The sequence below is a fragment of the Rhea pennata genome, chromosome 1 (genome assembly GCF_028389875.1).
Source record: "Rhea pennata isolate bPtePen1 chromosome 1, bPtePen1.pri, whole genome shotgun sequence".
Classification (NCBI taxonomy): Eukaryota; Metazoa; Chordata; class Aves; order Rheiformes; family Rheidae; genus Rhea; species Rhea pennata.
This window is the reverse complement of record NC_084663.1, coordinates 146,281,028-146,307,725: the sequence shown is the minus strand read 5'-3', so window position 1 is coordinate 146,307,725 and position 26,698 is coordinate 146,281,028. Positions and strand designations below refer to the sequence as shown.

At 36.5% G+C, this 26,698-nt stretch overlaps 1 protein-coding gene across 4 annotated transcripts in view; it reads right to left on the bottom strand.

Annotated features, from left to right (window-relative positions):
* The window catches only part of UBE3A (ubiquitin protein ligase E3A), a 55,633-nt gene that overhangs the window by 21,103 nt on the left and 7,832 nt on the right, over positions 1-26,698 (bottom strand). For 2 of the 4 annotated variants that reach the window (XM_062601570.1, XM_062601571.1), the window contains 5 exons: positions 25,594-25,661; positions 18,060-18,206; positions 17,335-17,453; positions 13,810-13,854; positions 2,471-2,781 (listed from right to left, as the gene is read on the bottom strand). In XM_062601570.1, the coding sequence (XP_062457554.1) occupies positions 2,471-2,781; positions 13,810-13,854; positions 17,335-17,354 (376 nt within the window). In that variant the 5' untranslated portion in view covers positions 17,355-17,453; positions 18,060-18,206; positions 25,594-25,661. Of the gene's footprint in view, positions 1-2,470; positions 2,782-13,809; positions 13,855-16,847; positions 16,908-17,334; positions 17,454-18,059; positions 18,207-25,593; positions 25,662-26,698 lie in introns of all 4 variants that reach the window. The other 2 variants (XM_062601572.1, XM_062601569.1) reach the window with 2 other exon arrangements.

Here is a 26,698-nt window from a genome sequence, read left to right as displayed (position 1 = left end):
GTAGCAAACTGGTCTAAAAGAAATTTAACAGTTGATATAGATATTGTTCTACGCCAAAGTTCCTCAAAATGATGACCACAGTCGCCAGTTCATTTGCCCCAGGGCACAAAGGTTATTCATAGCATAATAATTACCATTAAATTGTAAACTTATTACTGATATAGCACATTTCAAATTCCCATACTATCAACAAGAATTTCCCCGTCGTTCTTTTACAATACTAGTCTTCAATGCACAAAGCATATGCTCTTTCCAGATAAAATAGTATTTAATTTGCAGTTTCATGCCAGTTTTAAGTCATATCTTGTGACCATGCTCTAACCGACTTGCCATAATAGTCCTCTCAATTATTACGTTCTAATCACGATCAACATCCGATACAGCTGTATTGGGTACTGATTAAATGGAGCACAAATCAAACAAACAAAGCTTCCTTCTAACTCAAGTCAATTATTGGCTGACTTCTGTCCGAGTTTGTGAGCTTTTACAATCTTTCTTCCTTCTCACCCTTCTATTGCAACTAAGTGCTCTACCAACATAAATGCAGATCTTCCCTCAAATCTTGTTGTGATATTCCATGACAAATCTATACATAAAATCAAGCTTATCAGTGATTCAAAAGTAGTTACCTTTCAATTTCACTGAGTTTTTTTTTTTTTTTTAAACCACTTTTTACAAAGTTATGGTCTATAAATTGTCAACAACACTCCCTCAAATTTAATGAGAAGATAATTAATAACTTTGTTATCTTTTATGGAAGCTTTGTCATGTACGTCTGCTCACTGCCTGTCCACTGATCTTTCTGTTCCTAAGTGTTTAAGTGATAAGAGTTGAGAAAAAGTTTTCCTAATTATGATACAGATTTTTGAAATGGCAATAGATATAAATTTAAATTTCTAACCCATGCTTTTTATATATTTGTAATCTTTTGTGTTATTTTTCTTTTTTTGACAGCCATCTAAGAAATGAGATAGTGAAAAGAGTCTCCAGATACATTATTCCTAATAGGTAATAGTTTTAGGGCTTAACACTACAGGAGTAATTTAAGTAATTCTTTCTGAAGGGCATTTCTTTCAGTTTAAAACTTCCATTCAATGTCAAACACAAAAGCAAGCTGCATACCCTTTCCTTGGCTTTCTTAAATTTGACTGCAGTTTTCCCAGCAACTGTGGTTGCAGAAAGATCATGAAAGAATTTTAACGTGTTAGATTCCTTAGATATAATCTGATTCCAAAGGTAACTAAGAATCTCAGATGAGCTTTAGGAACACATTAATGTTCTCTGTCCATTCAGCTACAAAGACAGGTCAGTGCTTGGGATTCTGCAACAGATGAAGTCTGAGTCATTGCTTTAGATAACAGAATCTCTGGAGATAGATCAAAAAGACTGTTAGATATCTATCTTGGGGAGAGAGGGATGGGGAAAAAAAATCTATATATGCACACTGCTATTAAAAATGCACAAAAATTTGAGACACAAGCATTTATCCCAAAACAGAGACCTGATTTGTCTCTTGCCAGACTAACACTACCACTGGATCCCTTTCCTCCTCCCACTTAGAGCATAAACAGTTTGGGGGAAGTCCATCTTTTGCATCAAGTAAAGAACAAACTGATGCAAGTATTGACTGGAGCCTCTTAGTTCTTGCACAATGCAAGCAGAGCTATATTTTATTGCTGATTCTGTAAGCCTTTTTATTCTATTTTGAAAATCGTTCCATCTTTCTTGGATGATTCCATGAATTTGAACTTGTGTTTATACCATTTATTCCAACAGTACTTAGAAAAAATAATTGTTCAAAGGTTAATGGCTTTAAATTTAAGCAGCTTGGAATTCGTTCACATCATAGATTTTGGTCACAACCAACACTATCCTTGCAGTATGTATTTACTATCCTAGAAAGTAAGGTTTGATAAACCATACAGAAGTCTGAAGAGACACGTAAAGAACCTTATTTATCTGCATCCCCCCACTAGCTTACAAATTAGTTGCCATAAATGTGTTTTGGCTTGGTTAGATGCATTTTTAAAGACCTCTCCAAGGGCACATTTTCTATCAACCATCAACGTATCAGCTTATATAACAGTCTTTTTTCTCTCTAGTGCTTCCTCAAACAACTTTATCTGTAAATAATTGCTTTGGTGGTTGTAATTGGAAGGCTTACCATTTGGTAAAATGCAACCGAGGCAGACATACAACAGGATTTAAGCAAACCTACATATCTGCAAAAATAGTCATCTCAGAAGGCAACAAATGCACAGATATGTTAACACAGGTGTGGTAGAGATCAAAATTTGGAAGTAGTGTTCAGCTGAGCCATTTTTCAGAATTTGCAATCAAACATTTACAGGTCAAATACTGTGCTGTACTTAAGATGTTAACAAAACACCACCACACTGAAATACACAGGCATATTGTTGTGCGTATGAAACGTACTCTATTTTATGAAGAATCTGAAATAGTATCTTACCTTTAAAGTCATCTCTTGGGCCTTGCATTTCCTTCTTGTTCATTTTTCTGTCACTGCAGGAATTGTTATGGGCACCTTTGGAATTGTTTTCTAGGTAAGCCGAGCTCGTTCCTTTCTTGGAGGGATGAGGATCACAGAGTTTTGCATTAATCTTATAAAGCTCGAGGGCCTTAATGGCTGCTGCATTGTTATCCATACGGAGAAAAGTTGGACAGGAAGCACAAAATTCATTCGTGCAGGCTTCATTTCCACAGCCCTCAGTTAACTGGTGGTAGTAGCGCTCTATTAGATGCTTTGCAGCTGCTCGCTTCCTGTAGCAAACATTCAAACAGTAAGTATAAGGATTAGTAGGGCTTTTACATACAAAGCTCATTCAAAAGCATCAGCAAGGCAGAGATTAGTCAGGCACTGAAATACAAGATTTCTGAATCAGGCAGGACACATCAGGAAATTTTTTAAATACAGGATTCCATTAAATGAATCAAATGAAAGTATATTTAACACACAATTTAATTTGTGGGTCATATGTAAATGAAAGGTAAAGCCTGTTTGTGTGCAGTATTCAGCTTTATTTTACAGTGGATACAATCTTGTTCAGTTCTGAAAAATCTCAATTCATTGAAAGAGTGATTTAGATGCAAAGCAAGGCTGAAAGTAAAACAGAACTGAACCTGTACAGGTAACTGAGTCTTTGATGTATAGTACTGAGGTACAGTTGCCATTGACAATGGGAAGATGCAACGGAATAAAAATGACCCAGGCATGTTTCTAAAAAAAAAGAAAAAAAAAAAAAAAAAAAAAAAACCCTATCACTAGTAAGACAACTGCAAGATTCCAGGTGACCTAGGTTATGTGATATTTATTCTGTCATTTAATCAAGAGAGAGAGAAAAAAAAATTCCTTAGTTAATTACCCTACTGACAAAACCACGATCAGAGATAACCTCCAGGCTGAACAATCTCGCCTCACCATAATAAGATAAATGTTTCTCTTAAATAGATTTGCCAAATCCTCTCCTTTCTCCCACAACTACACATGACATACAGTTGTAATTTTTTAAAATATGCATCTCCAAGCAATTCAATGTGCTCAGTACTATATATAAACAACAACAAAATTCTAACTGGGCAATTAATAAAGCCATAGACCTTTAAAAAAAACATGCAAATGTTAAAGAATTTAGCTAAAAGCTGAAGGCAATTAGGACAGAACAAAGACTCATGCAGCACCAAGGACATTGCATTTCATCATGTTTTGAAAAGAAACCTGAAAACCTTCACTTCATTTATGAAAACTAGTTATTAATGGAAAATATTAACTATGAAACAACATTATTAACATTTTGATTAGGCGTGACACCTACCCTTTATACTCAGTTTTAGATTAAAAATATAGGAAGCAAGATTTTCATCATATATTGTGATAATTAACTTAAAGTTGCCTTTTTTTTAGAAGTTGAGGCACACAGAGGTTATGTGAAGGAATAACTGAAGTACCAGATGCACTGGTACTACTCCGCACTTGCTGCAACTAGCAGTTAATATGGGCTGGTTAAATATCAGTTTCAATGAAGCTGCTTGAGAAGAGCAAGCATCCTCAAGTTCTGAAAGTAACTCTGTCGAGGGGTGTTTTATCAGCAATAACACCTTTGTTCCTTCTCTTTCACCCCTCAGATCTCATGATCCTAGAGAAGAAAGAAAATATTTCATACAAAGAAAACTATTTCCTCAATGTCTACATGATTTTCCAAATGCCCTAGTGAGCTCCAAGATAAAACAGAAGAGAGCTGAAACCTCTAGTCCAAGATGGAAGACAATGAAAAAACAAAGCAGCACCAACAATATCTAATAATCAAAAGAAATACCACACAAACAGGGAATAGCTGTATTCTGCTCCAAGGAAAAGAAGTTCTAGCCTACCCATTTTTTAAACAGACTTAGAAAAATCTGTCTCACTCTAAGAAATGTGTGTGTGTCTGTGTATGCATGTGTGTATATGTGTGTGTGTGTGTGTGTGTGTGTGTGTGTGTGTGTGTGTGTGTGTGTTTTTATCTTAACCTCTTTCATACTTCAGCTTTTAGAACAGAAGTTTAGAAAAACAGAATCACTTTCATATAGTTTAAATACAGGTATATGATTTCACAGATACTTATTTTTCGCAATGCCAAGATTTTATGCTATAACCATTCTTTCAATCATTCTAGATCCTCTGATTTAAGTTGTGAAATATTTGTAAGCAGAGAAATATATCAAGGTAAACTATTTTTCTAATTCATTAATACTGAATTTTTACACCTGAGCTACGGCCACAGGTCTCACCAACATGCTCCTTGTTTGCTCTTCTTGCAATCTATGCATGACTGATATCTCCATGAAATGTCTTTCCAGCTCAACTCCAAACTTACTGTTCCTTTAATTTCTCTCATCCTGGTCAGTGACAATGTTCTCCCCAGTGTACGCAAAGTGACAGTTATTTCATACTTGCATGATCATTATAATCTTATCCTTCCTAATCACATTTTCCTTCCACCTTCTCCCTCTACTACAGTCTAAATGCAAGTTTCAAGATATCTGCTATAATCTTGTTTTTTCCTACAATATACCTGTGAATGTTATATGGATTATTTCTCATAACTATCCTAAATATAAACTTCTTAATTAAAGCAGCTGAAGTTATTAAGATTAAATACATGGTGCAAAGTGAGCAATCCCCTAACCACAGAGAAGAGTTTACCAGTTTTCAAGCTGGAGAAACTATTAAAGAACCACGCACTTTTCTAGTTTATGTCAAATCTGGTTTCAATAAAGTAATTTCAATGCACAAACACTATTTTGATTATGCATATCATATTAAACAACATTCCACTACAAGTCAGATCATATCTGAAATTCTGGTGATCAAAACTAACCTTAGGGCTGTCACTATCTCTAATAGGTACCTTGTAAGGGATTCATGTTTTTGCTCCCATATACACCATGGAACAAGGAGAAGCATAGTTGAGGCATTAATGAAAATTAAGTAAGTTTCAAAACATGCTATAAAAGCTACAGCAGAACCACTATGAATTTCTCACATTGATTCTGAATCTTCATGAAGAAAGAATTATAAAAACAAGTTTTGCATATTTTTTTTTCTTTTAAAGACAAACTCATATCACAAAAAAATCACTGTACTTGAAAATACAGGGAAGGAAAAAATTTCAAGCAGCCTGTTGTAGATCTACTTATGGATTCACTTTAACTGTCAACTACTTCTCTTGAACTCTCCTGTGCCTACTAATATTGCCTGTAACAAGTGTCTTTATTTTGACCTATGGCCAAAGTCTCACTAACTAAAGTTCTGTGAAATTTTATTCGAGACGAAGGTCTAACTGATAATTAGGTTTTTTTTTTTGTTTTTTTAATCAACTACGGAAACAAACAATACAATTTGCTATATTAAATATAATCTTAGAAGTCTGTTTTCTGGCTATTCTACAGACTCTTAACAATATCTCAGGCAAATTACTTAGGTAAATGAAAAAGCTGGAGACTTAAAAGTGAGGACCTAAAAAGGAAGGATAGACTTTACTGAGTCCTCCATAATGGCTGCCCTTAGTGGGGTCAGTCCACCAAAGCATTTCAGGAGACTGCAATGCGGAGTAAGCTAACGTGCGAATCCCCATTTAGGTATTTGAGGGAGTACCTCTACTGTCTGCTGTTAAGGCACATTCCTTGCATGTCTAAGCCAAGAATCTAAGCTTCCTATATTAGGAGGACACAGAAGGTAGCTCCAGAGGACAAAACTCTCTCCTTTTTATGGTGCATTCCTGTACTACAAAAATCTATGTTCTTAGCTTTACGCATCAAAACTCATTCATGGAGTGAGGTAATGCAAAAACCCTCTGCTCTTAGCACACGCTGCACAGTGAAGTCTACAACTCGCTCCAAGTGTCTAAACAGGGATCTAGTGAACAGTAACTAGTCACTTTAATTTAACAGCAAGTTTATTACATATTAGCACACAGACACCTTCCGATGTAGCTAAGACTGCAGTGACTTAACTGCATACACATCCATGAAGGCTCACGCACTGTTGTAGCATATCCGAGTATGAAACTGCACCGGCAGGGTCACAGCCGCAAAAGCTTCACAGACCGCCTGGGAGACAACCCCCCCCACAGGGGGCTTTGTGTAGTCTCGGCAGGCAAGACCCCCTACTTCAGCAGGGCAGGGGAGACAGGAGCCTAAAACATACATGGGGTTCTTCCCCCAAAGTCTAACACTCACATGCATGTTTTCTATAGAAAGTATTAGCTGAACTACTTTTCTGGTACTTAAGAACAATTAAAATGCTAAAAGCTTCCTTAAGTAAGGGAAAGCCAACTGTAATTACTTTCCACCTTGTAATTGCCGCCAAAATTGTGTAGTATCACTAGAAGCATGCAACACCGAGCCTCTACCTTTCCTTCATCTATGCAAAAGTGTATTGAGTTGTAAAGTAACTTTTGGATGCCTAAAAAAATATACAAGCTAAGTAATTGAATGTGCTGAATTTGTGTTATCTAGCAATTCAAAAGTTGCTATGCAACAGCACATAACTTGCATTTCTCAAATATCTTAAGCTAAATATACAGAATACTACATAAAGCAAATACTGTTGTGCAACAGAAAATGAGAAATTTAAACATTTAAGAAATTTTAGAAAAATCTCAAGTACATATTTCTTTATATTTCAACTACAAAAGAAAGGATTTAAAACTTGGATGAAAATTCTATCTGAAGTTAAAGATATCTGTATAAAACCATCATTCTAGCTTTAAATTTACCTAAATTTTAGAAATAATATGAAGGACTTGTACCTGTCTAGAAATATGAATATTAAATGAAGCATTAAGTAACATGTTTCTGAACAGTTTCTACATGGGACACATATCTGGGTACACTTTTACATGATTTCTACACAGAAGCTCTGAGATGTCCAATATTAACAAACAAATTTCCAATGGCCTGCTTTAACAAAACCATTAGAAATTCCTAAGCGCCAAAATGTTCATAAGCTGTTTGCTTTAAGGAAAAAAAGAAAATCCAGAAATCCAGTAAACACAATACTGGAATATCCCAAACAAATGAAAAACAGTAAAGCTAGTGGAAACTAGAGGAAAGTGGATGTTCATCTTCTGAGTAGGAAAAAAAGCAGAGTAATTTTTATTTATTTATTTATTTATTTTTAAGTACTAAGAGCAAAACAACTTTCAGTATATGCTTAACAGACAAGAACATAAAGTGACTTACACAGTTGCAACAATTACACTGTACTTTAGGAAATAAAACAGTCAAAAGCCCAAAATGTGGGTTATGAACGGACATCGTTGTCTATCTAAATACTGTTTTAAGAGTTTCAGTTTCAACCTTTGCATATTGGTTTCCTCCTTCTGTTTAGTTAGCATAGTAATGGCAGCACTAGAAAAGTTTCCAGTAAAGGCCCTGCCCACACATACCCTTTTGAAGTGGCCTGCACATGGAATTGCCAAATGTCGCACCCGGAGCTGGAGTCAAGCATTTTCCCTTGCTTCCAGGGATCTTTGAGCTCCCTTTGCCTGCCTCAGCCCACAGGGATCCTAGCTAGCCTAAATGTGCAAGTGCACACTGGCATGGAGCTAGGGTTCTCCAAACCTTGCTCCTTCCTGTGCAGCGCATTCCCACAGCTGGGGTCTGGAGTGTGACCCCGTAAAACTGTTGCGGCTTCGCCCGAGGGACCTTCCCCCTTCCCTGCATATTCTAGATCCACTCTTCTGTTGGGAAGGCTGCATGCTGACCAAGGTAGATATGGCACCTCCTCGAGAAGGGCCATCTGTAAGCAGGTAACAGAAGAGCTGCTCTAGCTTTACATAGCAATAAAGTAAGCTAAAGAGACATGGTCAGAACATATCTCAGTCTTGTCCCACAGACTAACTTACCTCGACACAATCCTATTCGGGACACGCATCCTTTATTATTGCCCTAACAACAGGAAGAGAAAAGAGCTAGGACTCTGCAGAGCAGACATGGTTCCACACACCAGCTAGTATCATATTCCAGTCTTATCTGTCCTAAGAAACATGCAGTGCTCCATTACCTATGCAGTGCCTCCAAAAATCAGTTCTCCAATAAACTGAGATTAATAGCACACTGATTATCATCTTTTTTTTCCAAACCATACAATTTCAGAAAGATTTTTTTTTCCTAAGCTTTACTGACCTGATGTCATTAAATAACTAGTTTTGGAAAAAATCGAGTTATTAGACAAACTGTAAGCAGTCCACAAACATAAATGGCAAGGGATGTAGGCATATTACAATACTGTACCACGTTTTAAAAGGCTATACTCACGTTCAAAGAATCACTGCCTTCTGAAAAGGCAGGGAGAAAGGTAGCCTTAGTAAATAAATATATGCTTTTTTTAAAAAAAGAAACTACGAAGAAAAAGTAATTTGAGCTACTGCTGGAATAAACTTAGTAATAAGCTTAGGACTAACTATAAACTTACAATTTCTTATTCAGTTTGAACACATTTGTTAATATTTTAAACAAAAAACTTGCAATCAGCAGTTAAACTTCCAAAGAATAGTTATAACAAAGTGGTAAGAAACTGAACAAAATACTCAAAAGTTCTCCCAATTTTGTTTTAAAGTTACTAAGGAGTCCTAAACTCTAATACTCTGTACTAGCTGGGAGGCCACAATAATGCTATACCAACTGTGTCTTACTGGAAAGAAATGGAACACTTTCCCAGTAACTTCACATACTTGCTGGAATCACAGTCTGACTGTCATAAATCCAGGAGAAAACAAACTATGATATTTAAATTAAGTATTATGCAAAATACTTTATATACTACCTTTGATGTTTTTCCCCTTAGTTAAAACAAGTCCTAACATTCAAGCAAGTACAATTACAGAAACTAAACTCCATGTACTGAACAAACTTAAATTTGTTAAAACGTGAATACTTATACACTGCATTCTGATCTGCAGCTCCACCAAAGAAAGAAGGTTGATATGTCACTTCAGTGTTATCATTAAGGATATCACAATAGTAACCCGGAGACATCAACTCTGTCTACTTCTGGGCCACTGGAGTGTTCCAGTAGAAAGCACGATAAAGGATACTCACTATTCAAGAGAAAAAAAAAATGTTGACATATGAAGAGGGCTGACCACTGCAGCACGTAAGAAAGACTTGTAAAAAAGAAATCTAAATGCTGACTCCATTTTTTTTCAGTAAGTCAGGTTTCCATGGTTACATTCTCGTGCTATGCCTTCATTCCTTATGACACTGTCCTAGAAGCATGACCATGGTTACGCAGAAACTCTGAGTGTAAATAGCATGGGGTCAGAAGATGGAAGCACCCTAGTTTCCAGTTTAAAAACAGTCTAGTAACTGTGGATTTAACAGAGAACTATTCACACATTAAGCTGTTTGGTTTTAGCTTGTAAAATTATAGTATTCGCCAAACTCTGTGGGAACCACAGTCTATAAAACAGTTGGTTCAGTTGCATTTTTCCAGGTTTTAAATAATATACATCTTTTTTCCCCACAAAAACTTCACAGCAAAATCCTGAATTCCTGTTCTCTCAAAGTGTTACAGAAATAGCTTGCCTCATCTTACTGCATTTTTGCTCTTGGAAGCAAAGGTAAAGTAGATACTGTTAGTGTAACTGAAGCAGTTGCCAAATTTAAGACCCTAATAATTCCAGGGTAGAGCAGATACACCGTCTTATTAACTGACAAAGAGTCCTCAGATGAATCACTGCCTGGCTACATGATACACTGGAAGAGGCTCTGTGAAGGCATTTTTAAATTCATCCTAGACAGAGCACGATATAACACCGTGCAAGGCTCCAGGTGTGCAGAAAGGTAGATCTTACTTTTCTTTCCAAGAATGGCAAGAAAACAAGTAGCACATCTTCCCCCCTTTCACCACCAAAATCTCTACACGTGACAAAGCTTAACAGAGAGGCCACAAATAGGATGCCTCAGGACTTCACTATGCAAACCTACCAGTGTTTTCACTGAATTGCAGAGTAGTTGGTGTTGGAAGGGACCTCTGAAAATCATCTGCTCCAATTCCCACTGCACAGGGGGTCAACTAGAGTATGTTGCTCAGGACCACATCTAGTTTGGCTTTGAATATCTCCAAGGAGAGAAACTCCACAACCTCTCTAGGCAACCTGTTCCAATGTTCAGCCACCCTCACAGAAGTGAAATGTTTTCATGTGTTCAGATGGAATTTCCTGTATGTGTTTGTGGCCATTGCCTCTTGTCCTATCACTTCTTGACACACTGATATCACTTCTGGCCCCATCTTCTTGACACACTTTTACCAGATACTTATATGCATTGATGAGATCCCCCTGAGCCTTCTCTTCTCCAGGCTGAGCAGTTCCAGCTCTCTCAGCCTCTCTTCCTGTGAGGTATATTCCAGTTCCTTAATCATCTTTGTGACTCTTCACTGGACTCCCTCCAGTATGTCCATGTTTGTCTTGTAATAGAAAAGCCAGATCCGGACCCAGCACTCTCCAGGTGTGGCCTCACCAAGGCTGAGTAGATTGGAAAGATTCCTTCCTTTGAACTGCTGGCAACACTCTGCCTTATGCAGCCCAGGATACTATTGGCTTTCTTTGCCACAATGGTGCATTGCTGGCTCATGTTCAAGACTATGCTCATGTTTCTGGCTACAAGGAAAATAGCTTAAGGTGTCCTATGTCCAGGAAGCACCAAGGTGACAACTGAAAGCATGTATGACGAAGCATTAATACCTATACAGTCACTGTATGTATTTGCAATGGCCATAATTTTTTTTTCCTGGCACATTATTTGGAAGCTGCTGGAGAAGTTTTCCTTTTCCGTCTTTCAAGGGAAACGGAAGAAATATTGAACCTACTCCAGTGTGCAATGACTACGTATCAAATATAACTGTAGCAACGCTTCAGACAGGAGGGTTCAAAGTCTTGAAAAGAGCAGAAATGTCAAAGTTGAAGAGCATCCCCTCCTCAAAACCAGAAAGAAGCAAAGACAAATTTGCAGAAAACCTGCATCACATCAGAATATCAACACCCTGGTCTTGATATGTGGCAGTACTCAACACAGTGAAGATTCAAGTTATTGTTAAAGTCAGCAATGAAAATCTGCAATTTAATTCTAAGTAATTTTAAGTCTTAGTTTTAAGCAAGTTACACTAATCAAAGCCAAAAGTTATTGCAGACTTTTGACAGGAGCACACAGGCAAAAGCACTGATCTTGAGGAGAAAAAAAAAAGAGAGACATGAATGAATGCTAAGAAAAAAAAAAGGTCTCAACTTTAAGCTAACACCAAGATGCTCATCAGGCATAAAGTTAAAATTTGAAGACTTTGGGATAAGACTGTTACTCATGGAAAAATTTGTTGTAGAGTCCAAAAGAGAGTGTTTTTTGCTTTAAATTAATACATGTGAAATATGCAACTATGCTCCTAATACAGAGCTTTGCTATGTGAAACACAAAGAACCAAGTGTCAGTCAGCCAGAGCAAACCAACTTAAACATTTATTGTGCAATTCACAAGAACTTGCATAAGTCCCTGCACTTACTAATGCATTATCGGCATCCAAGCAACATAGCTAATTTAGCTGTACAGTAGGTTTGTAGGCCAAACTGTTACCAAGCATGTCATCCCATCTTATGTGGTAAGAATAACTATGAGCAGGACTGCAGAAATTCTCTGCAATTGGTGATGCACACATCATATTATGATACAGTATTAAAAACTCTGGCTCTGCAATTATAGTATTCCTTGATACTCAGTATTTGAGTATAATTATTTGCTACTCAAATATGTACATGATCTCTATAGCTTGACTGGCTGGCATCTATTTTAGACAAATGTCAGGAGTCTACACAATCAGAATGATTCTGATGACCATTCTGCACCAAAAAAACCCTGGCACATATGAAAGCTTGCTACTACAGATTTTCATTTCTTTCAGGATTTTTAAGGAGTAGAACATTCCCCTCCAGCAACTGGACAGCATTACTGGAACAGATAAAAAAAGGAGAGAGAGGGCAAACTCTCCTTCCCAGAGGAACTGCTCCTCTTAGTGCAAGAGGAAACTTTGCTGCTGTGAATGTCCAAAAATACAGTGCAAGTGCTCCTCATTTCCTTTTCACTTTTAAGGATAGGTATACAGTCCAGTGTGGAGGGGCTCACCTCAGCTTTGTCCCTCCAAGTTGGGCAGCTACAATGGAGAAGTCCTTGAGCACTTTACACCATGTCCCTAGCCTACAAAACACCCTGAAATTGGCATGCAGCTCACAATGTGTAAAATGCTAGACCACTTAGGGGAGGGTGAGGAAGAACCAACCAATTTGTTTAAGGTCATAGAAGTAGTTTGAGGTAGGAGAGAAATGAACCCCAATCTTCTGAGGCCTAGTATAGTACCCTAACCACTGGGCTACACTCCCTCTATTTTGAACTTCTCTTCTAAACCAAGAAAGCAATGCTTGTTTGTTTCCACATCTGAATTCCAGGAGAGGATGGTTCAAAGAGCTAGAAAAGAATCTGTTTGCTAATTCACAGAAGACAACTCCAAATAAATTTTATTTTAAAACAGTCCCCTCATTCCCCCCAAACCCTTTTCAGTTTGAAATGGAAACAAACACTCCTGCCTAACACAATCTTGCTTCCAGTTAAACTTGACTTTTATCTGATGAAGATCCCAGCAAAGCTCAGAACTGCTAGCAAGAAGCTAAATGAATACTGATCAGTGAAAGGAAGATAATTTTCTCTATCTAGAAGTACCTAATACATAGATTTGCCACATCAAGTCAGACTTTTTCTTAGTTCAGCAATCCACAATAGATACTAGCAGGTATGGCACCTTAGTACTTGAACTATCTTCAAGCTCATGCAATGTGTTAGTGAATAGAACAGCAGGTAGAAATTACATTCCTGTTGTCAACTCTGAATATAGGCCTGTAATTTCAGGCACTGTATTATGCTACCATCTACTGGTCTCACATTAAACCAAACCGCTGAATTGAACTTTCTCTTCATCCTTTCCTCAAAAAACAAACAAAAAAAAAAAAAAAAAAAAAAAAAACACATATACCACACACAAACCCCCAAAATTATTGCTGGGGAAGTTTCTACACAGAAGCTCTTCCCACAGCAAAATACTAATTTGAAGCTTCCTAAGGAAATTCCACAACCTATTTCACAGTTCTGTTTTAGTTTTGTGTTTCTTCCCCTCCCTGCCCCCCTGCCAGGTGCATGAATAATTGTTGCACGTGTGCTCAGAGTATGTTTTTAAAATGCAAGAAACTCATCCATTCATCTACTTACATTCGGCTAGTTTCAATGTTTTCAGAGTGAGGTTCTCCTGGCGATCTGCAAATACAGATAAAATAATAAACAATGCTTAAGGTTTTATATGTCACTAAATTATGAAGAGTTAGGAAAATGGGAAAATAATAATACATTTATTTATATTGCCACTACAGGCATTAGCTTTCATGCGTTTACACATTTAACTTATCTGACAAAACTCTAGAAAGTGCATTTTATAATAGAAAACCTGAGAACAGGATTAAGCCAAATTTTTCTAATAAGGACAGCATTTTCCCACAGCTTACATCAAGAGACAGCTACATCAAGAGATTTCTGCTGGCAGTACTTCCATATGCAGTTTGGACAGTGCACTAGTTCTGGGCTAATTTCTTCATAACCATTTCTGTAATCATAAGGTATGCTGAAGTTTCAGTGATCAGCTGTTAAAAACAAACTCTTCGCACTCTTGGACTCTATGAAGGAGGTCAGAAGCAGATCAACAGAGTCTCAAAAGAGATTCCATGTATTTTTTTCATGATTCTGATCTACAGACATAAGATAATCTCAGAGCAGTTAATGAGAGCGAGCAGAACTACAGACAGTTTTCTGTTTCCTCATTCCAGTCAAGAGGTTGGCCACTAGTATTCAGAAAGGCATTAACTGCCCAGTATTTTTGAGCAGCAGCTGTGCACAGTTAGTTTGCTAGCCCCTTTTGATTTAATTTACAGAGTAATTTAGAAGATGAAGTTCCCTATTAACTTTACCAGGCTAAATTACAGTTGTTCAGCTCCTCCTTATTCCTGTCATTTTGCTTGTGTGGCACTTGTTCTAAGAGTTAACATTTATTTTTCTGACAGATTAATTTTTTCCTTTCCTCTGGACTTCTCCCGCACCCAGGGAGTTTTTAGCCAGATCAGAGTCCAAATGAGGAGACAGGGCAGTAGAAGTACAGCAGTTTTGACTTCAATCACCTTAAACTGCTTTGAAATCACACCCTAAAGATCCTTATGCAACTTTTACTTTGTACAGACTTTGATACTGTTGGCCAGAACTGCTGTGCTGGATACTCTTTGAGGAGTGAAAATACAGTACAGCCATAACAGTAAAGTTCTGTGGCTTACACAAACAAAAATGCCTTTCCTGACAGTTTTCCTCAAACAGAAATGAGCTAGTATCTACAAATAATAGTAATATCTACACTTTGCAGGTTTCATCTGAGCTTTTGTTAGAGGACTTCAGTTAGCATGGTAAAGCTATGGCAAAGCCTACTTAACTACAGAAGTCTTTGTTTACAGTAATTTCTATATAGTTTTCATATTTACTACATATCCAGCTATACTATTCTAAATGTTATTGGGAAGTTTCCACCTACATCCTAAAATACTGCCTCTATTCTTATCATATTTCAGTAAGCTGATTCAAATTCTCTTACTGTCTGGTCCTTGTCAGTAAAGGTTAGAATGTTCTCAAAATTCTCTACTTAAAAACTCAGTTCCTTTACTGCTATACCAGATCTTAGCATCAAACTGTCTATGTTATGTCAACAGAACCAATGCCTAGAAGACACTTCTGGCAGACAACTTAAAATTCCTAGGCTAACTGGATACTACACAATGATGGATGGTACAGGAAGTTATTTGTTTATATTTCACTAAGTTATAGAACTCAACTTTTGCAAAAGACAGAATTCTGAACTTACTATCCAACTAAATTTATACTGATACTTAAAATGCAAGCACCCACTAACAAAACAAAGTCAAATTTTAAGATTTAGTCTCTATTTATCCCCTCCAAATGATGTTTCCCTTACTCATTAAAGTTCAGGAGTAATGAAATAGGTGCTGCCAAAGAAAGAGGCAATACCCAAATCAAATTTAATTTCCTTTCAGCTCCAGTGACTGAAGCAAATCACCAAATACTTAAAAGAACCTCACTCCCCCACCCCCCCAATTTTCTGCCCATGCACATAAGTGCTAGAAACCATACAACTTGAGGAGCGGTGGAAAGACAAGCATTTATATTCATACTGACTAGCTTCTCTAGTCACATCAATGAATTAGAAAATAGCACACAGCCAGCTTGGAAGGCCTAAGGCAGTCATTATCTGCTTTGTTTTAGTCAACGAAAATGCAACACAATGAAACTCTGGATAAAAGTAGAACTTTAAGTTGCTACAAAAATACCAGTGGAACAACAGTGGTGGTTTAAAAAAAAGTGAAGAGTATTAGTCACTAAGTCTTTAAAAACACAGCAATATAAAAAATAGAATTAAAAGAGCAGACTGGCATCTAAACTTAGCATGCAAAAAAGGTTGCTGATGATCTGCAGCACAGATATCTATATAACTTCCAGTACATGCAAGATCTTTTTCTATGCCTATAGTTTATGTATGTTTTATCTTGGCTTGAATAAACAATGAAGTTCAGTACATGCTATGCTGCAGAAAAGTTTCTTCAGCAAGACAACCAAGAAAGATAAGAGAAGACCTTATATTTCCAGGGAAGTTTAGAATAAACAAAACCTAGCTGTGTGAAAACCAGACTGGACCTCCCAGATAAGTGGATGTACAAAACAAGGGCTCAAATTCCTTTAGCGTGTTGTTTTCTATAACATTAGCAAAACTACTTTAAATATGATCTACAGAAATATGAATCCACTCACTAACTGTGTTTTAAAAGGTTTCAAATAATGATCTAAGCACCAAATAAAATATGCTTTCAATACTCATTAAAACACCATAGAAGATCAGTCTACTTATAGACATTGTACTTGTTTGTTGAGAAGCTATTTGTTTTTTAATACCCAATTGTTTATAAACAAGATACCTTGTTGTTCCTCTAAGCAGGCAATAGTACTGAAAAAACAATTACATGGCATAGACAGACATTCTTTCATTATGCTTAAAATTTGAAACAAGAGTTCTGTTCAGAGAAAATCTCAGAGCAAATGCTCTTACAAATTTCAGCTTTGATTTAGATCGTAGAAACTGATCACGAGACATCAACTAATCTGAATACTGCAGTATGAGCTAGCAAATTCAAATGGTGGCTCACTTCCAACAACACAGGAAGCAACTTCTCCATTCTGCAAGCCACTCCTTTTACCTCCACTCCCTAGGAGAGAAAAGTAAAGGTATGCAAGTCTACAAATTTTAACATCATCAAGCCTTCTGGACAAATTACTTTTAAAACAAAATTGAACAAACTGCTTAAACAAATATGTTAAATATTTCATACAAAATTGTAGTACCGCATTAAATGTCAGAGACTCTCAAGTGATGGTTTGGCTTTGAGAGGAATACTATGCAGCGGCAGGGTGCTCAAATTTTTTCAAAAGCAAGCAGAGCAAAGCTAAGCGAGCACTGGAATCACTTTAAGCAAAGAATAAGTTGACTTTGCCAGCTGATCATCTTAACCAAACAATATAACTTCGTTCTATTTATAGAATTAACTTCAAGCCATACAAGTTAAGTACTTTTTAACATTAAATATTATTCTAAAAAAATAACCTCAGAACTAACACAACATACTTTATACTTACCTTTTACAAGCTGTGGCCATTCGGTGACATCAGGGTGATCACAATTTTGAGTCACGGATTAAAAACAAGTTGTCACACCAGTTCTGTCTCACGCTGGGCTAAGCATAAGCTTAACAACTCTAAATAATTAAAAATAATTTAGTTAAAGTCCTTGCAAATTATTTTCAGCCAGTTCACCAAATTAAAAATATCACAGAGGAAAAATACTGATGCTAAGAATTAGTTTATCTGCAAAATTAAGGTTTATTACAGAAAAGGTTTTTCAGTTTTGAATGGCATTCCATGACTTCTAGCATAACTCACTACAGCTTACAACTTGTAAACTTGAACTTACATTCAGTCTCTCCCGGGGGGGGGGAGTGGTGGTGGTGGTGAATAAGTAATAATAATAATAATAAAAAAAATCTCCTGGACCAGAGGAAAGCATCTGACATTTCCAAAGACTTGGAAACATGTATAAATATGAACTATGAGTTCTAGCTACAATATGATTTGATAAACTGTTATAACTCCATAATGATTCCTAATGAGATTTGGTGTTTGAAGGGGAGCAACATATAACTTAAATATATATTTAGCTTATTTAATTTTTAGGAGAGGCATACTGCAGAGCTTAAGTTCCACAGGAGCAAAGTTTGCTATATTTGACCAATCTTTTGGAATATTTGCTCTTTTTACATCACAGTCTTTCTCCTCTCCCTTACATTTTCAAAAGTATATTTTACCTGTCAATTGTTTCCCGTGATCTGGCTCCACTGGTATAAATTGAAGGGTTGGTCCTTTACTTTGTCACGCAGGTGGCAGCCAGTGATCACTCAGCAATACTCGTGCCCAGAGCGCCCTGGGACCACCCCAGCTGATTACTTCCATGGCTGAAAAGGAACCAGTTAGTCTCTTACCTACTGCTATTATCTACTCTGAACTAAAGTTAATGATAAAATACCTGCAAACACAACCCTTAACACTCAGCATCATCCCATTCTCTCTCCCACCCAAGCTCCAGGTGGACTTGATAAAGACTTTAAAGAACAAGTCCTGTGATGAAGTCAGATCAAAAACAGTATTATTCACTTTCTGCTGATACAAAGTTTAATTAAATTGAAATAATAATATACTTAGTAAAAAAATCCCACTCTCTCTAAACACTAGCAGCTATGAATACAGACCTCCGAACAAAGTATCTAAGACTTTTATTTCTGTGGCTTGGAGGAAACAGTGATGAAAACCTACAGTCAATAGGTTGTCAGATAGAGCACCCACATAGACCAAGGTGCATGAAGGCTGATGAGCTACAGAGGGCTGACACACAGCTATCTAACATCTGCAGTCATACTGATCTGGTGTAAATACTAACTAAACACCACCTACAGTTCTAAATACTCCAGCAACCAAGCTTTTGTGTTTCACTCCAATACGTCACAAGAGTCTTTCCAGAAAGGTTTTAGGTTTGATAAACAATCAAGCATTCTCAATGCTAATTTGTATCCATTAACTCAAGAGATCAGAAGTCACTGAACAATGAGCAGTGTCTACAATTCTCCAAAGTTTTCTAAAAAACTTACTGACTTTTGCCATTCTGCTACATTTTGCCATTCTGCTACAAAAGCTCTGCATCTCTAAAATGGAATGATACTTGTATTAGTTTTGGAATAGTTATTATTAGTTTTATTAGATACATTCCTTGAGGGAAGGAACTATCACTTAAAATATTAACCTTAGTAATAGTTGAGTTCCCATCTAGACACAGGTGCAGCTTATTTAAGGAAATGAAAAGAGGGAAGCAGGCTACTGAAAAAACTTTGAAACAAAAAAAGGGGTTCTCTGGTAACTATGTTTTACAGGTGCAAAGTGTCGAAGTTTAACTGAGTCACTGCTAGGAACACAGTACAAGGGAAAAGAGCCAATGGGAAATGTTTCTCATCTGTCAAAACCAAATGACATACAAGGGTAAGATCTCCAAAACTGTTTATTGACCATCAGCTATATGCAGAAGCAAACAGCAAAAAGTAAGATACTGATGCAAATTTTAGGTAAAAAAAACAAAAAACAACAACAAAAAAAGGTATAAAATTGCTTATGACATTCTGATTGTTCAGGATATGACAGCATCCACTATCATGTAAGCTGTCAGCTATAAAGAAACAGATGTCTATTCTGAGGCAGTGCCTTCCCTTCTTGAGTCAAACCTTATTTCTTGCTGCTTTCTGAAGAATTGATGTGAAATGCCTCTATAAAAACGCATTGAGAAATTAAAGCCTCTTCTAGCTCTTTGACCAGTGCACTAAAAATTAGGCAGAGAGGACAGTGGTGTAATCTCTAACGCCTCACTGACTGTTGGGAAAACTGCATTCTGACTGCTTGAAGTACCAAGTAGTGCACACTGAATTAGTCATTCCCTAGAAAGACTGTCCCATACTACCCAGATCATGAAGAAAAACGTTAGCTAGAACAGTCTTCAATTCAACTGGAAGCATGTTACAGTAACAGGTTGATAGCAACCTTAGTAAAGCATGGTTTTCCTTATGCTACTTCATGCACAAGGAAGGAGACCATGAAGATTGTCCACAGTGAAGAAACACACAAAGTGTTGGTGCTCTCAGAAACCACCAGATTTCGGAATGTTAAAGAATATGCTTTGAGGTAACAGCTCCACAGTCACCGCCAAGACAAGTTTGTGCCAAGGCCTGACACAGACCCAACGTATTAGTCAGACTTAGCAGACCACCCACCATGGAATTTACACCAGCTGCATGAAAACAGACAGTATCTGAACTAGCATGAATCTTACCAAGTTGAAGTTAACCCATCAAAATTTTGTAATGAAATTTGCATCTATAGATTGAACTTATAGTGGATCAGAACATTGAATCCTGCAGCTTCACTATTTTTGATCTGTTACAATAAATCTTAAAAATAGATTTACTGTATTGGGGGCTAAAATCTCTTGGTACACTCCAAGAACACAGGAGCCCTGGCAACAAGAAACCTTAATGAATCACTTTCCCTTCTATATCCCTCATTCTACCTTTCCCACCTATCCTGGTTACAAGTCCTGTGGAACAGAACATGATAGGCAGGGCTTCCCTTACACGGATAAAGGCAGTCATTTTTCTAAAGCCTTATACTGTGTGCCCAAAGAGATCAGCATGTTGAAACAAGGGGTAAGCAAGGAAGGTGACTACCAAAGATCCCTTACTAGGAAACTACTGTTTGAAAGAAAGACATTTTGACTGCTGGATCTGAACAAGGCAGAGGAAAAAAAATATTGGTAAAAGTCAAAAGACATTGCTTGACCTGGAAAGGGAAACTAGACTGATAGATAGACTAACATCCTGGAAAAGGGCATTGAAAAGAACAGGAAACTGACCTAAGACAGCATCTTTGTTGTTGTTGTTAGTGGTGGGTTTTGGGCAGTTTTCTTTTCTTTCTTTTCTTTTCTTTTTTTTCCCCTCTTGTCAAAACAGTTCCTTTATACAGTCTCTGAATGTAACTTACGTTCTAGAAAATAAAACCCAGAAAAAACAGCCCTGGGGAAAAAAAAAAGTTCTTGGAGCAGAGTTGCTTGAACACAGATTTCTCAGACCTCCACTCCTATGATTACAATGGTTTGCAATCTAGTCTTTCATGGACATACAGAGCAGGCGAAGGTATCAAACAAAGTCTGTCCCCACAGAAAAGGTCTGAGAAACCTGAGCTAGCTTCTAGAGCCTCTATGGGACTGGACAGGCTCCACCACTGACACATCTATATTTGCCTAAAGACTGTTCACAAATGATTCAACTAGAACTGCAACAACCCATGTTATGATTAGCAAGACAGCACACAAGGACTGTGTCTTCAAACCACATATCTGAAGAACACTGAATGGGGGGCATGGAGTAACATTCATGGGGGGGAGAAATAAAAGAAATAATGTTTATGAAGTAAATCAAAATGATATTAATTTCTTCAAGGGGACAGAGGTACAGGTACCCTGGCAAGAATGTTCTTAACTGAAAGAGAGACAGGAAATAATGAAGTGGAAGAGCAAGCAGTCAGAAACCAAGTTCAGTTGCTTCAAAAGGGGCTAAAACTAAGTTGTTACATAGTATAGTTAAATCTTTTTACATATTTCATTTAAACTTAGAAGTCTGGAAACCCAAACACATACCAAGAAGACCTCCTCCAGTGTCAAGGTACAAAATCCAGAGCCACACCATCACACCATGGAGAACACAGTATATTTGTCAGCAGTGAAAAATAAAGCAAAAAAAAGAAAAGAAAAGAAAAAAACAGCTGTAAATCAGTTTTGACTGAAAGTTGTCAGTTACATGGATTTCTTACACTTGTTACTGTCCTTACGTTGTTTGTTGTGTTCATTTTGGGTGACAGTGCAGCTATCTGGTAGCTGACACTCAGTATCCAAGACCCAGAAAAACCCTTGAGTGGACAGAAAATTTTTGAAAATAAGCTACAACTTCCTATTGACAGATGGGAAAAATGGTGATGTTGCAAGAGGTGGTGTTTAAGAACTTCAGTTTTTCCACCCAAGTAATCTTTGAAAACAATCTGACAGATGATCTAAAGCAAAGGAGGTTGACCCATCTGGCACAAAAAAGTACCATGCCCATATCTTTCAGTGCTGGAATTTGATTTGATCAAAATCAGCTATCTCTCTCAAGAAGATGTCACTAAAGATAGCTTTTGTATGTTTGCTCAAGGATCCCTCTGAATTCCCCAAGAATGATGAAGTAATTGCCCTTCTCCAGTTTGATACATTTCCAGAATGGCTTTTAGTAGCATGATTGAAAGGACAGTCAGCATCTATATGGTAAGAGGTGCCCTCAGAACTACCCTAGCCAGCTCACTTCTTCAAAAAGGGAACTTCTGCCAGTAGGAAAAAGCTGGCCTTGTATATCTTGAGATTGATACCACCTATAGGATACCAAGTATCCTATAGGAAACTGTAGATTATTTACCAAATCCCTAAGTTCAATTTTAACTGGAGGTTACAGAAGAAATTAATAGGTATGCTTGAGACTTGTAATTTTTTTTTAAACGAGATTTGAAGTATCAATTGCTTTTACTGCCTGTATGACGTTCCAAATACAGAAAGCCTACAAAGACATGACAAGATTTCACAGGTTTTCTTCTAATAGGTCAAATTATCAGTGACCTCAAAGTAAAATAAAACAGTCACTAACAAAACCTGATGAAATAAGTCCTAGCGAGGCTGCAAAAAAAAAAAAAAAATAAAAAAAAATAAAGGCATATGTAGGGGGAAAAAAAAAAATCACTGCTTGATAAGCCAAACCCATTCAATCATAACATACTACAAACACAATAGGAAGCCATATAGGTAGAAGACCAAAAGAATAGAGATCTACCCTGGAAAGTGCTAACCAGAAGGGAGTTAAGGTAGTTGCAATGGATAAGCAAACACAAACATGTTCCCAGTATTACAGCTAGAATGACAAATACAATTCATGAAGGGTTTCTGGAAAGGTATCTGTTCATCTGCACGAGGCACTTGAGACATGTTCAAAACTTGAGCCTAGTTCTCAAATTACTCAATATCCCTCGGAAGTTTTTCAGAAGCAGCAGAAAGAGTTCAAAGTTAATCAAGCTAAAAATTAGAGATAGCAGAAGAAACAAAGTCCTTTTACAGCATAGGAAGAATGCACTAAAACATTCCTCCAGTTAGAAGGAAGTATATAAAAAGAATATGACTGGAAACTAAAGGTTGACGAATTCAAATTTGAGTAAGAACACAAACATGCAGCATTGTGAGGACAATTAACACATGAATAAGTTATTTGGGGAAGGGATCTGAATTTGCTACTGCTATCTTGAAATTAAGGTTGGTACCATTCCAGAATTTACACTTTAACAAAAACATAACTTGAGTTTCATAAAGGTAGTGCTTTTAGTAATTTTCAACATAAGGGGATCAACTATAGATTTATATAAAGTCTTTCTTCCACAGTATCTTTACACTTGCTTTGCCTCAAGGTCAATAATGCCATGAATTTTGCAGTAATAAAGTAAGGTCCACTGTTTGCTCCCAATTTCTTTTCTAAAGCTAAATGTTTGCATGTTATTCTCATCTTATACAACTGCCTTCACAATCATAGACACTAGATTTGTCCTTCAACATTTGATTTTGGCTTGATATTTCAGTAAGTTCATAGATATACTTTATTCACTGTTGTAAAATAGGTAGACTTTGAATTATCTTTATTTCCTCTATCCTTCACTTATAACCAAAGAAAATTCAGCTGTGGTCTACTTAATGCACACATACACACACACACATCCTCTCCTTATCTCTTGCAGCAGAGCAATTTGTTTCTATCTCAGTGAAATAGTAGCAGTGATGCCTGCTACTGCAGACTTCTCCCAAACTAATACACAGTTACGAACAAAAAAAGCCCCTCCTATATCTGATGGCGAGATCCAATAGTATATTTAAATTTCTTTTAGTAGCTATGTTTTGTACTGGATAGGTATCAAGTTAAGTTACTTTCCAAACAGAAAGGCTATCCAGCTTCACTTCAGCTTTTACATTTAAACTTTACTTCCATCTGTTCTTTTTCTCATCCCTTGTTACTTTGCTTTCTTTTCCCAACCATTGCCCATGTAGCCTTTCACGTAAAGTACCTCTGTTCACCTACATGTTTCTTTATATATAGTTTATATTAATACCAAGTAATGATGCAATCCTTTATCATAATATTCAACCTTTCTGCCATTCCATTAGCATTCGTTACTCGTACTGTGCTGGTTAGAAAGGGATTCTTGTCCATTGGTTTAGGAAGCACATACAATTAGAAAAACATATATTTTATATATGTATATATGTGTGTGTGCATATATATAAATATATATAAAAATTATATACATACATACAGTGGAAAGTAGTTGAACATCCAGAAAAAAAGCAAACAGCAGAAATAATGGCAACAAAAAAATAATGGCTTAGGTTTGAGGAAGAGTAATCATCATACACACAACTGGTACTGAAACTGGAGAGCAAGAAGCAGGTGGGTGGTCCCAGCGGTGCTGTGGGTGCAAAAATGAATATACTGCCTGCCAGATGTCTACCAGAGTAAAGGACCAATCTATAAAATTCTTTCAGGAACATCTGGATTATGATGATATAACACTATGGCTTTTAAATAGATTTACAGTTTTTAATTAGCATACACTATCGTGAAAGTTTCAGCTTAAGTATTTATTATTTTAGCTCCCCTCTGTAGCTTTCATGAAACAAATAAAAAAGGAAAACAGAAAAAAAGACACCTAACAACCCTTCTGCAAGGCTGAAGTTTCAAAACTTTAAATAGGTTCGTATGTCAGGTATTTTCAAAAGAATAATCTATACATAGACACAGGTATAGAAGTTGCTTCAGCAGTTACTGAATTCTTCTCCACATTTAAAGCAGTTAAAGAAAGTAAATACATCATTTAGAAGTTATGAATTAACTACATACTATTTTATATGCATTAAAAGACCTATTTAGTAAGCTAGAAAAATCCAAACTTGAACTTTTTTTTTTTTTTTAATAGAGAAATTCAAAAAACTTGATAGCTATGTCATCAAGTTTCAAAGCTTTACAGAACTTAGAGTGGTGCATGTGTTCTTTACTCTCAAACTGTCTTAGTATAAGGTTAAAACACAAAAATTAAAATAACTAAGAGTTAAGGTTCCAACCCTGCTATAAGGTATATTTTAAGCTGGCTGGACATTTAACAATATAAACAGCAAGACATACCATATACCATGTGCTCATGTTAGAACTGCTAATGAAAGTTACATTTCTGTATTCCTAAGATTCTAATTTCCAGTTTTTGCTTACAGTAACGTTTGCTTAGGTTTTCTAGCAGACATAACTTTCTAATTAAGTTCAGAACTAAAAACTGTACAATTATGACTATAAGTATGTCCAGCAGCAAGGAAACCCACTCTTCAAACAGTGCTGATCCTTAACCAATACATAAACAAACAGATGAATGGTAGTAGCATGATACTGAGTTTGTAAAACAAATTAAAATGCACCAATGTTGCATCATCAGTATTTATTTTGTCCAAGAACATCAAATAACTCAGTTTTAGAAGAACTAAGCCTACCAGTAACAGACATTATGGTTGAAGAAATATGGTGGTAGGGGGAAAGTCAGTATGCAAGTTTGCAAGTCGTCCCCTCCTTTTTTTAAACAGGGCAAAAATATAATTATTAGTTGTACATACACACAGTAGAAATGAAAATATAAACATACCATATCTTCCCACAGCTGCGTAAGTTTGTCCTTCCAGATTCTAAAATGGGTTTCTACAGTTCTTGTACCTATAATGCAAAACACTATTTCAGTTTTTGCGCTATGTTCCATACCAGCCTAGAACTTCATGTGACTTTAAAGTTATATATTCAAAATGGCCATTCAATTAGAAGCAAATACTTGAAATCACAGCAGATAAAATACTTAATATGGTATGGAAACTATAAAAGCAGAAAGTCCATAGGCACAGTACTGCGCTTTCTTTTCTAGTGATGTAATACAGTTGTATAATTCCGTTTGTCCAGTTTCTGCCTCTTCATTATAAACATCCATTTATTTCTTCTAAATGAAAGATTTCACTCTTTTTTTTTTCAAGGCATCAGCAGTTAATAAGAAAAATATTCAAAGGCAACAACAAATAGAACCACATTTTTGTCCTGGCTACACAAAACTTTTGAAGTTTCATAAGCTTGTCTACAGAGGTCCATTTTTAGAGAAGCCATAATTAACAAGGGACTCAAGTCTGAAACACACTCCAAATATTTTAACAAACAACTAAAAGCACAACTGATTTGAGGGCTTGCATACAGAGAAATAAGTGACAGAGAACTTATCAATTATTAGGCATATAACTAAATACACCTAGTAATTATTTTTTAAAAGTTATTAAAATTTCATATAGTGAAAATTCTCTATGCCAAAAGTATAATTAGTTTCTTGGTTCTTAAACTCCACTAAGAATAAGGGAATTCAATTAAGTTGATTTCATCTAATCTCCAGCACAGATCACAGTTCCTACCAAGAAAATTCTGGCTACTTAAAAATACATTCAACTATGTCTTAAAGATGTTAAACAATGGAGAACTCATGCAGTACCAAAGGCTCAGTTCTGTATTAAAGATATGAAAGAAGTGATGCTTGACTGACATAGTTGTGCCCGTAAAGCTCTATAGGACAAACGGTTCATAAGCAGACAATTTTTCACATCTAAAGAGAATTGCATTCTACCTGTCCTATAAAACAAGATTTCTATTTCAACAATTACAAAAGTTATGTGGATTTACACATGATTAAGATTAATAACATTTTCTAGACACAGTTGTAT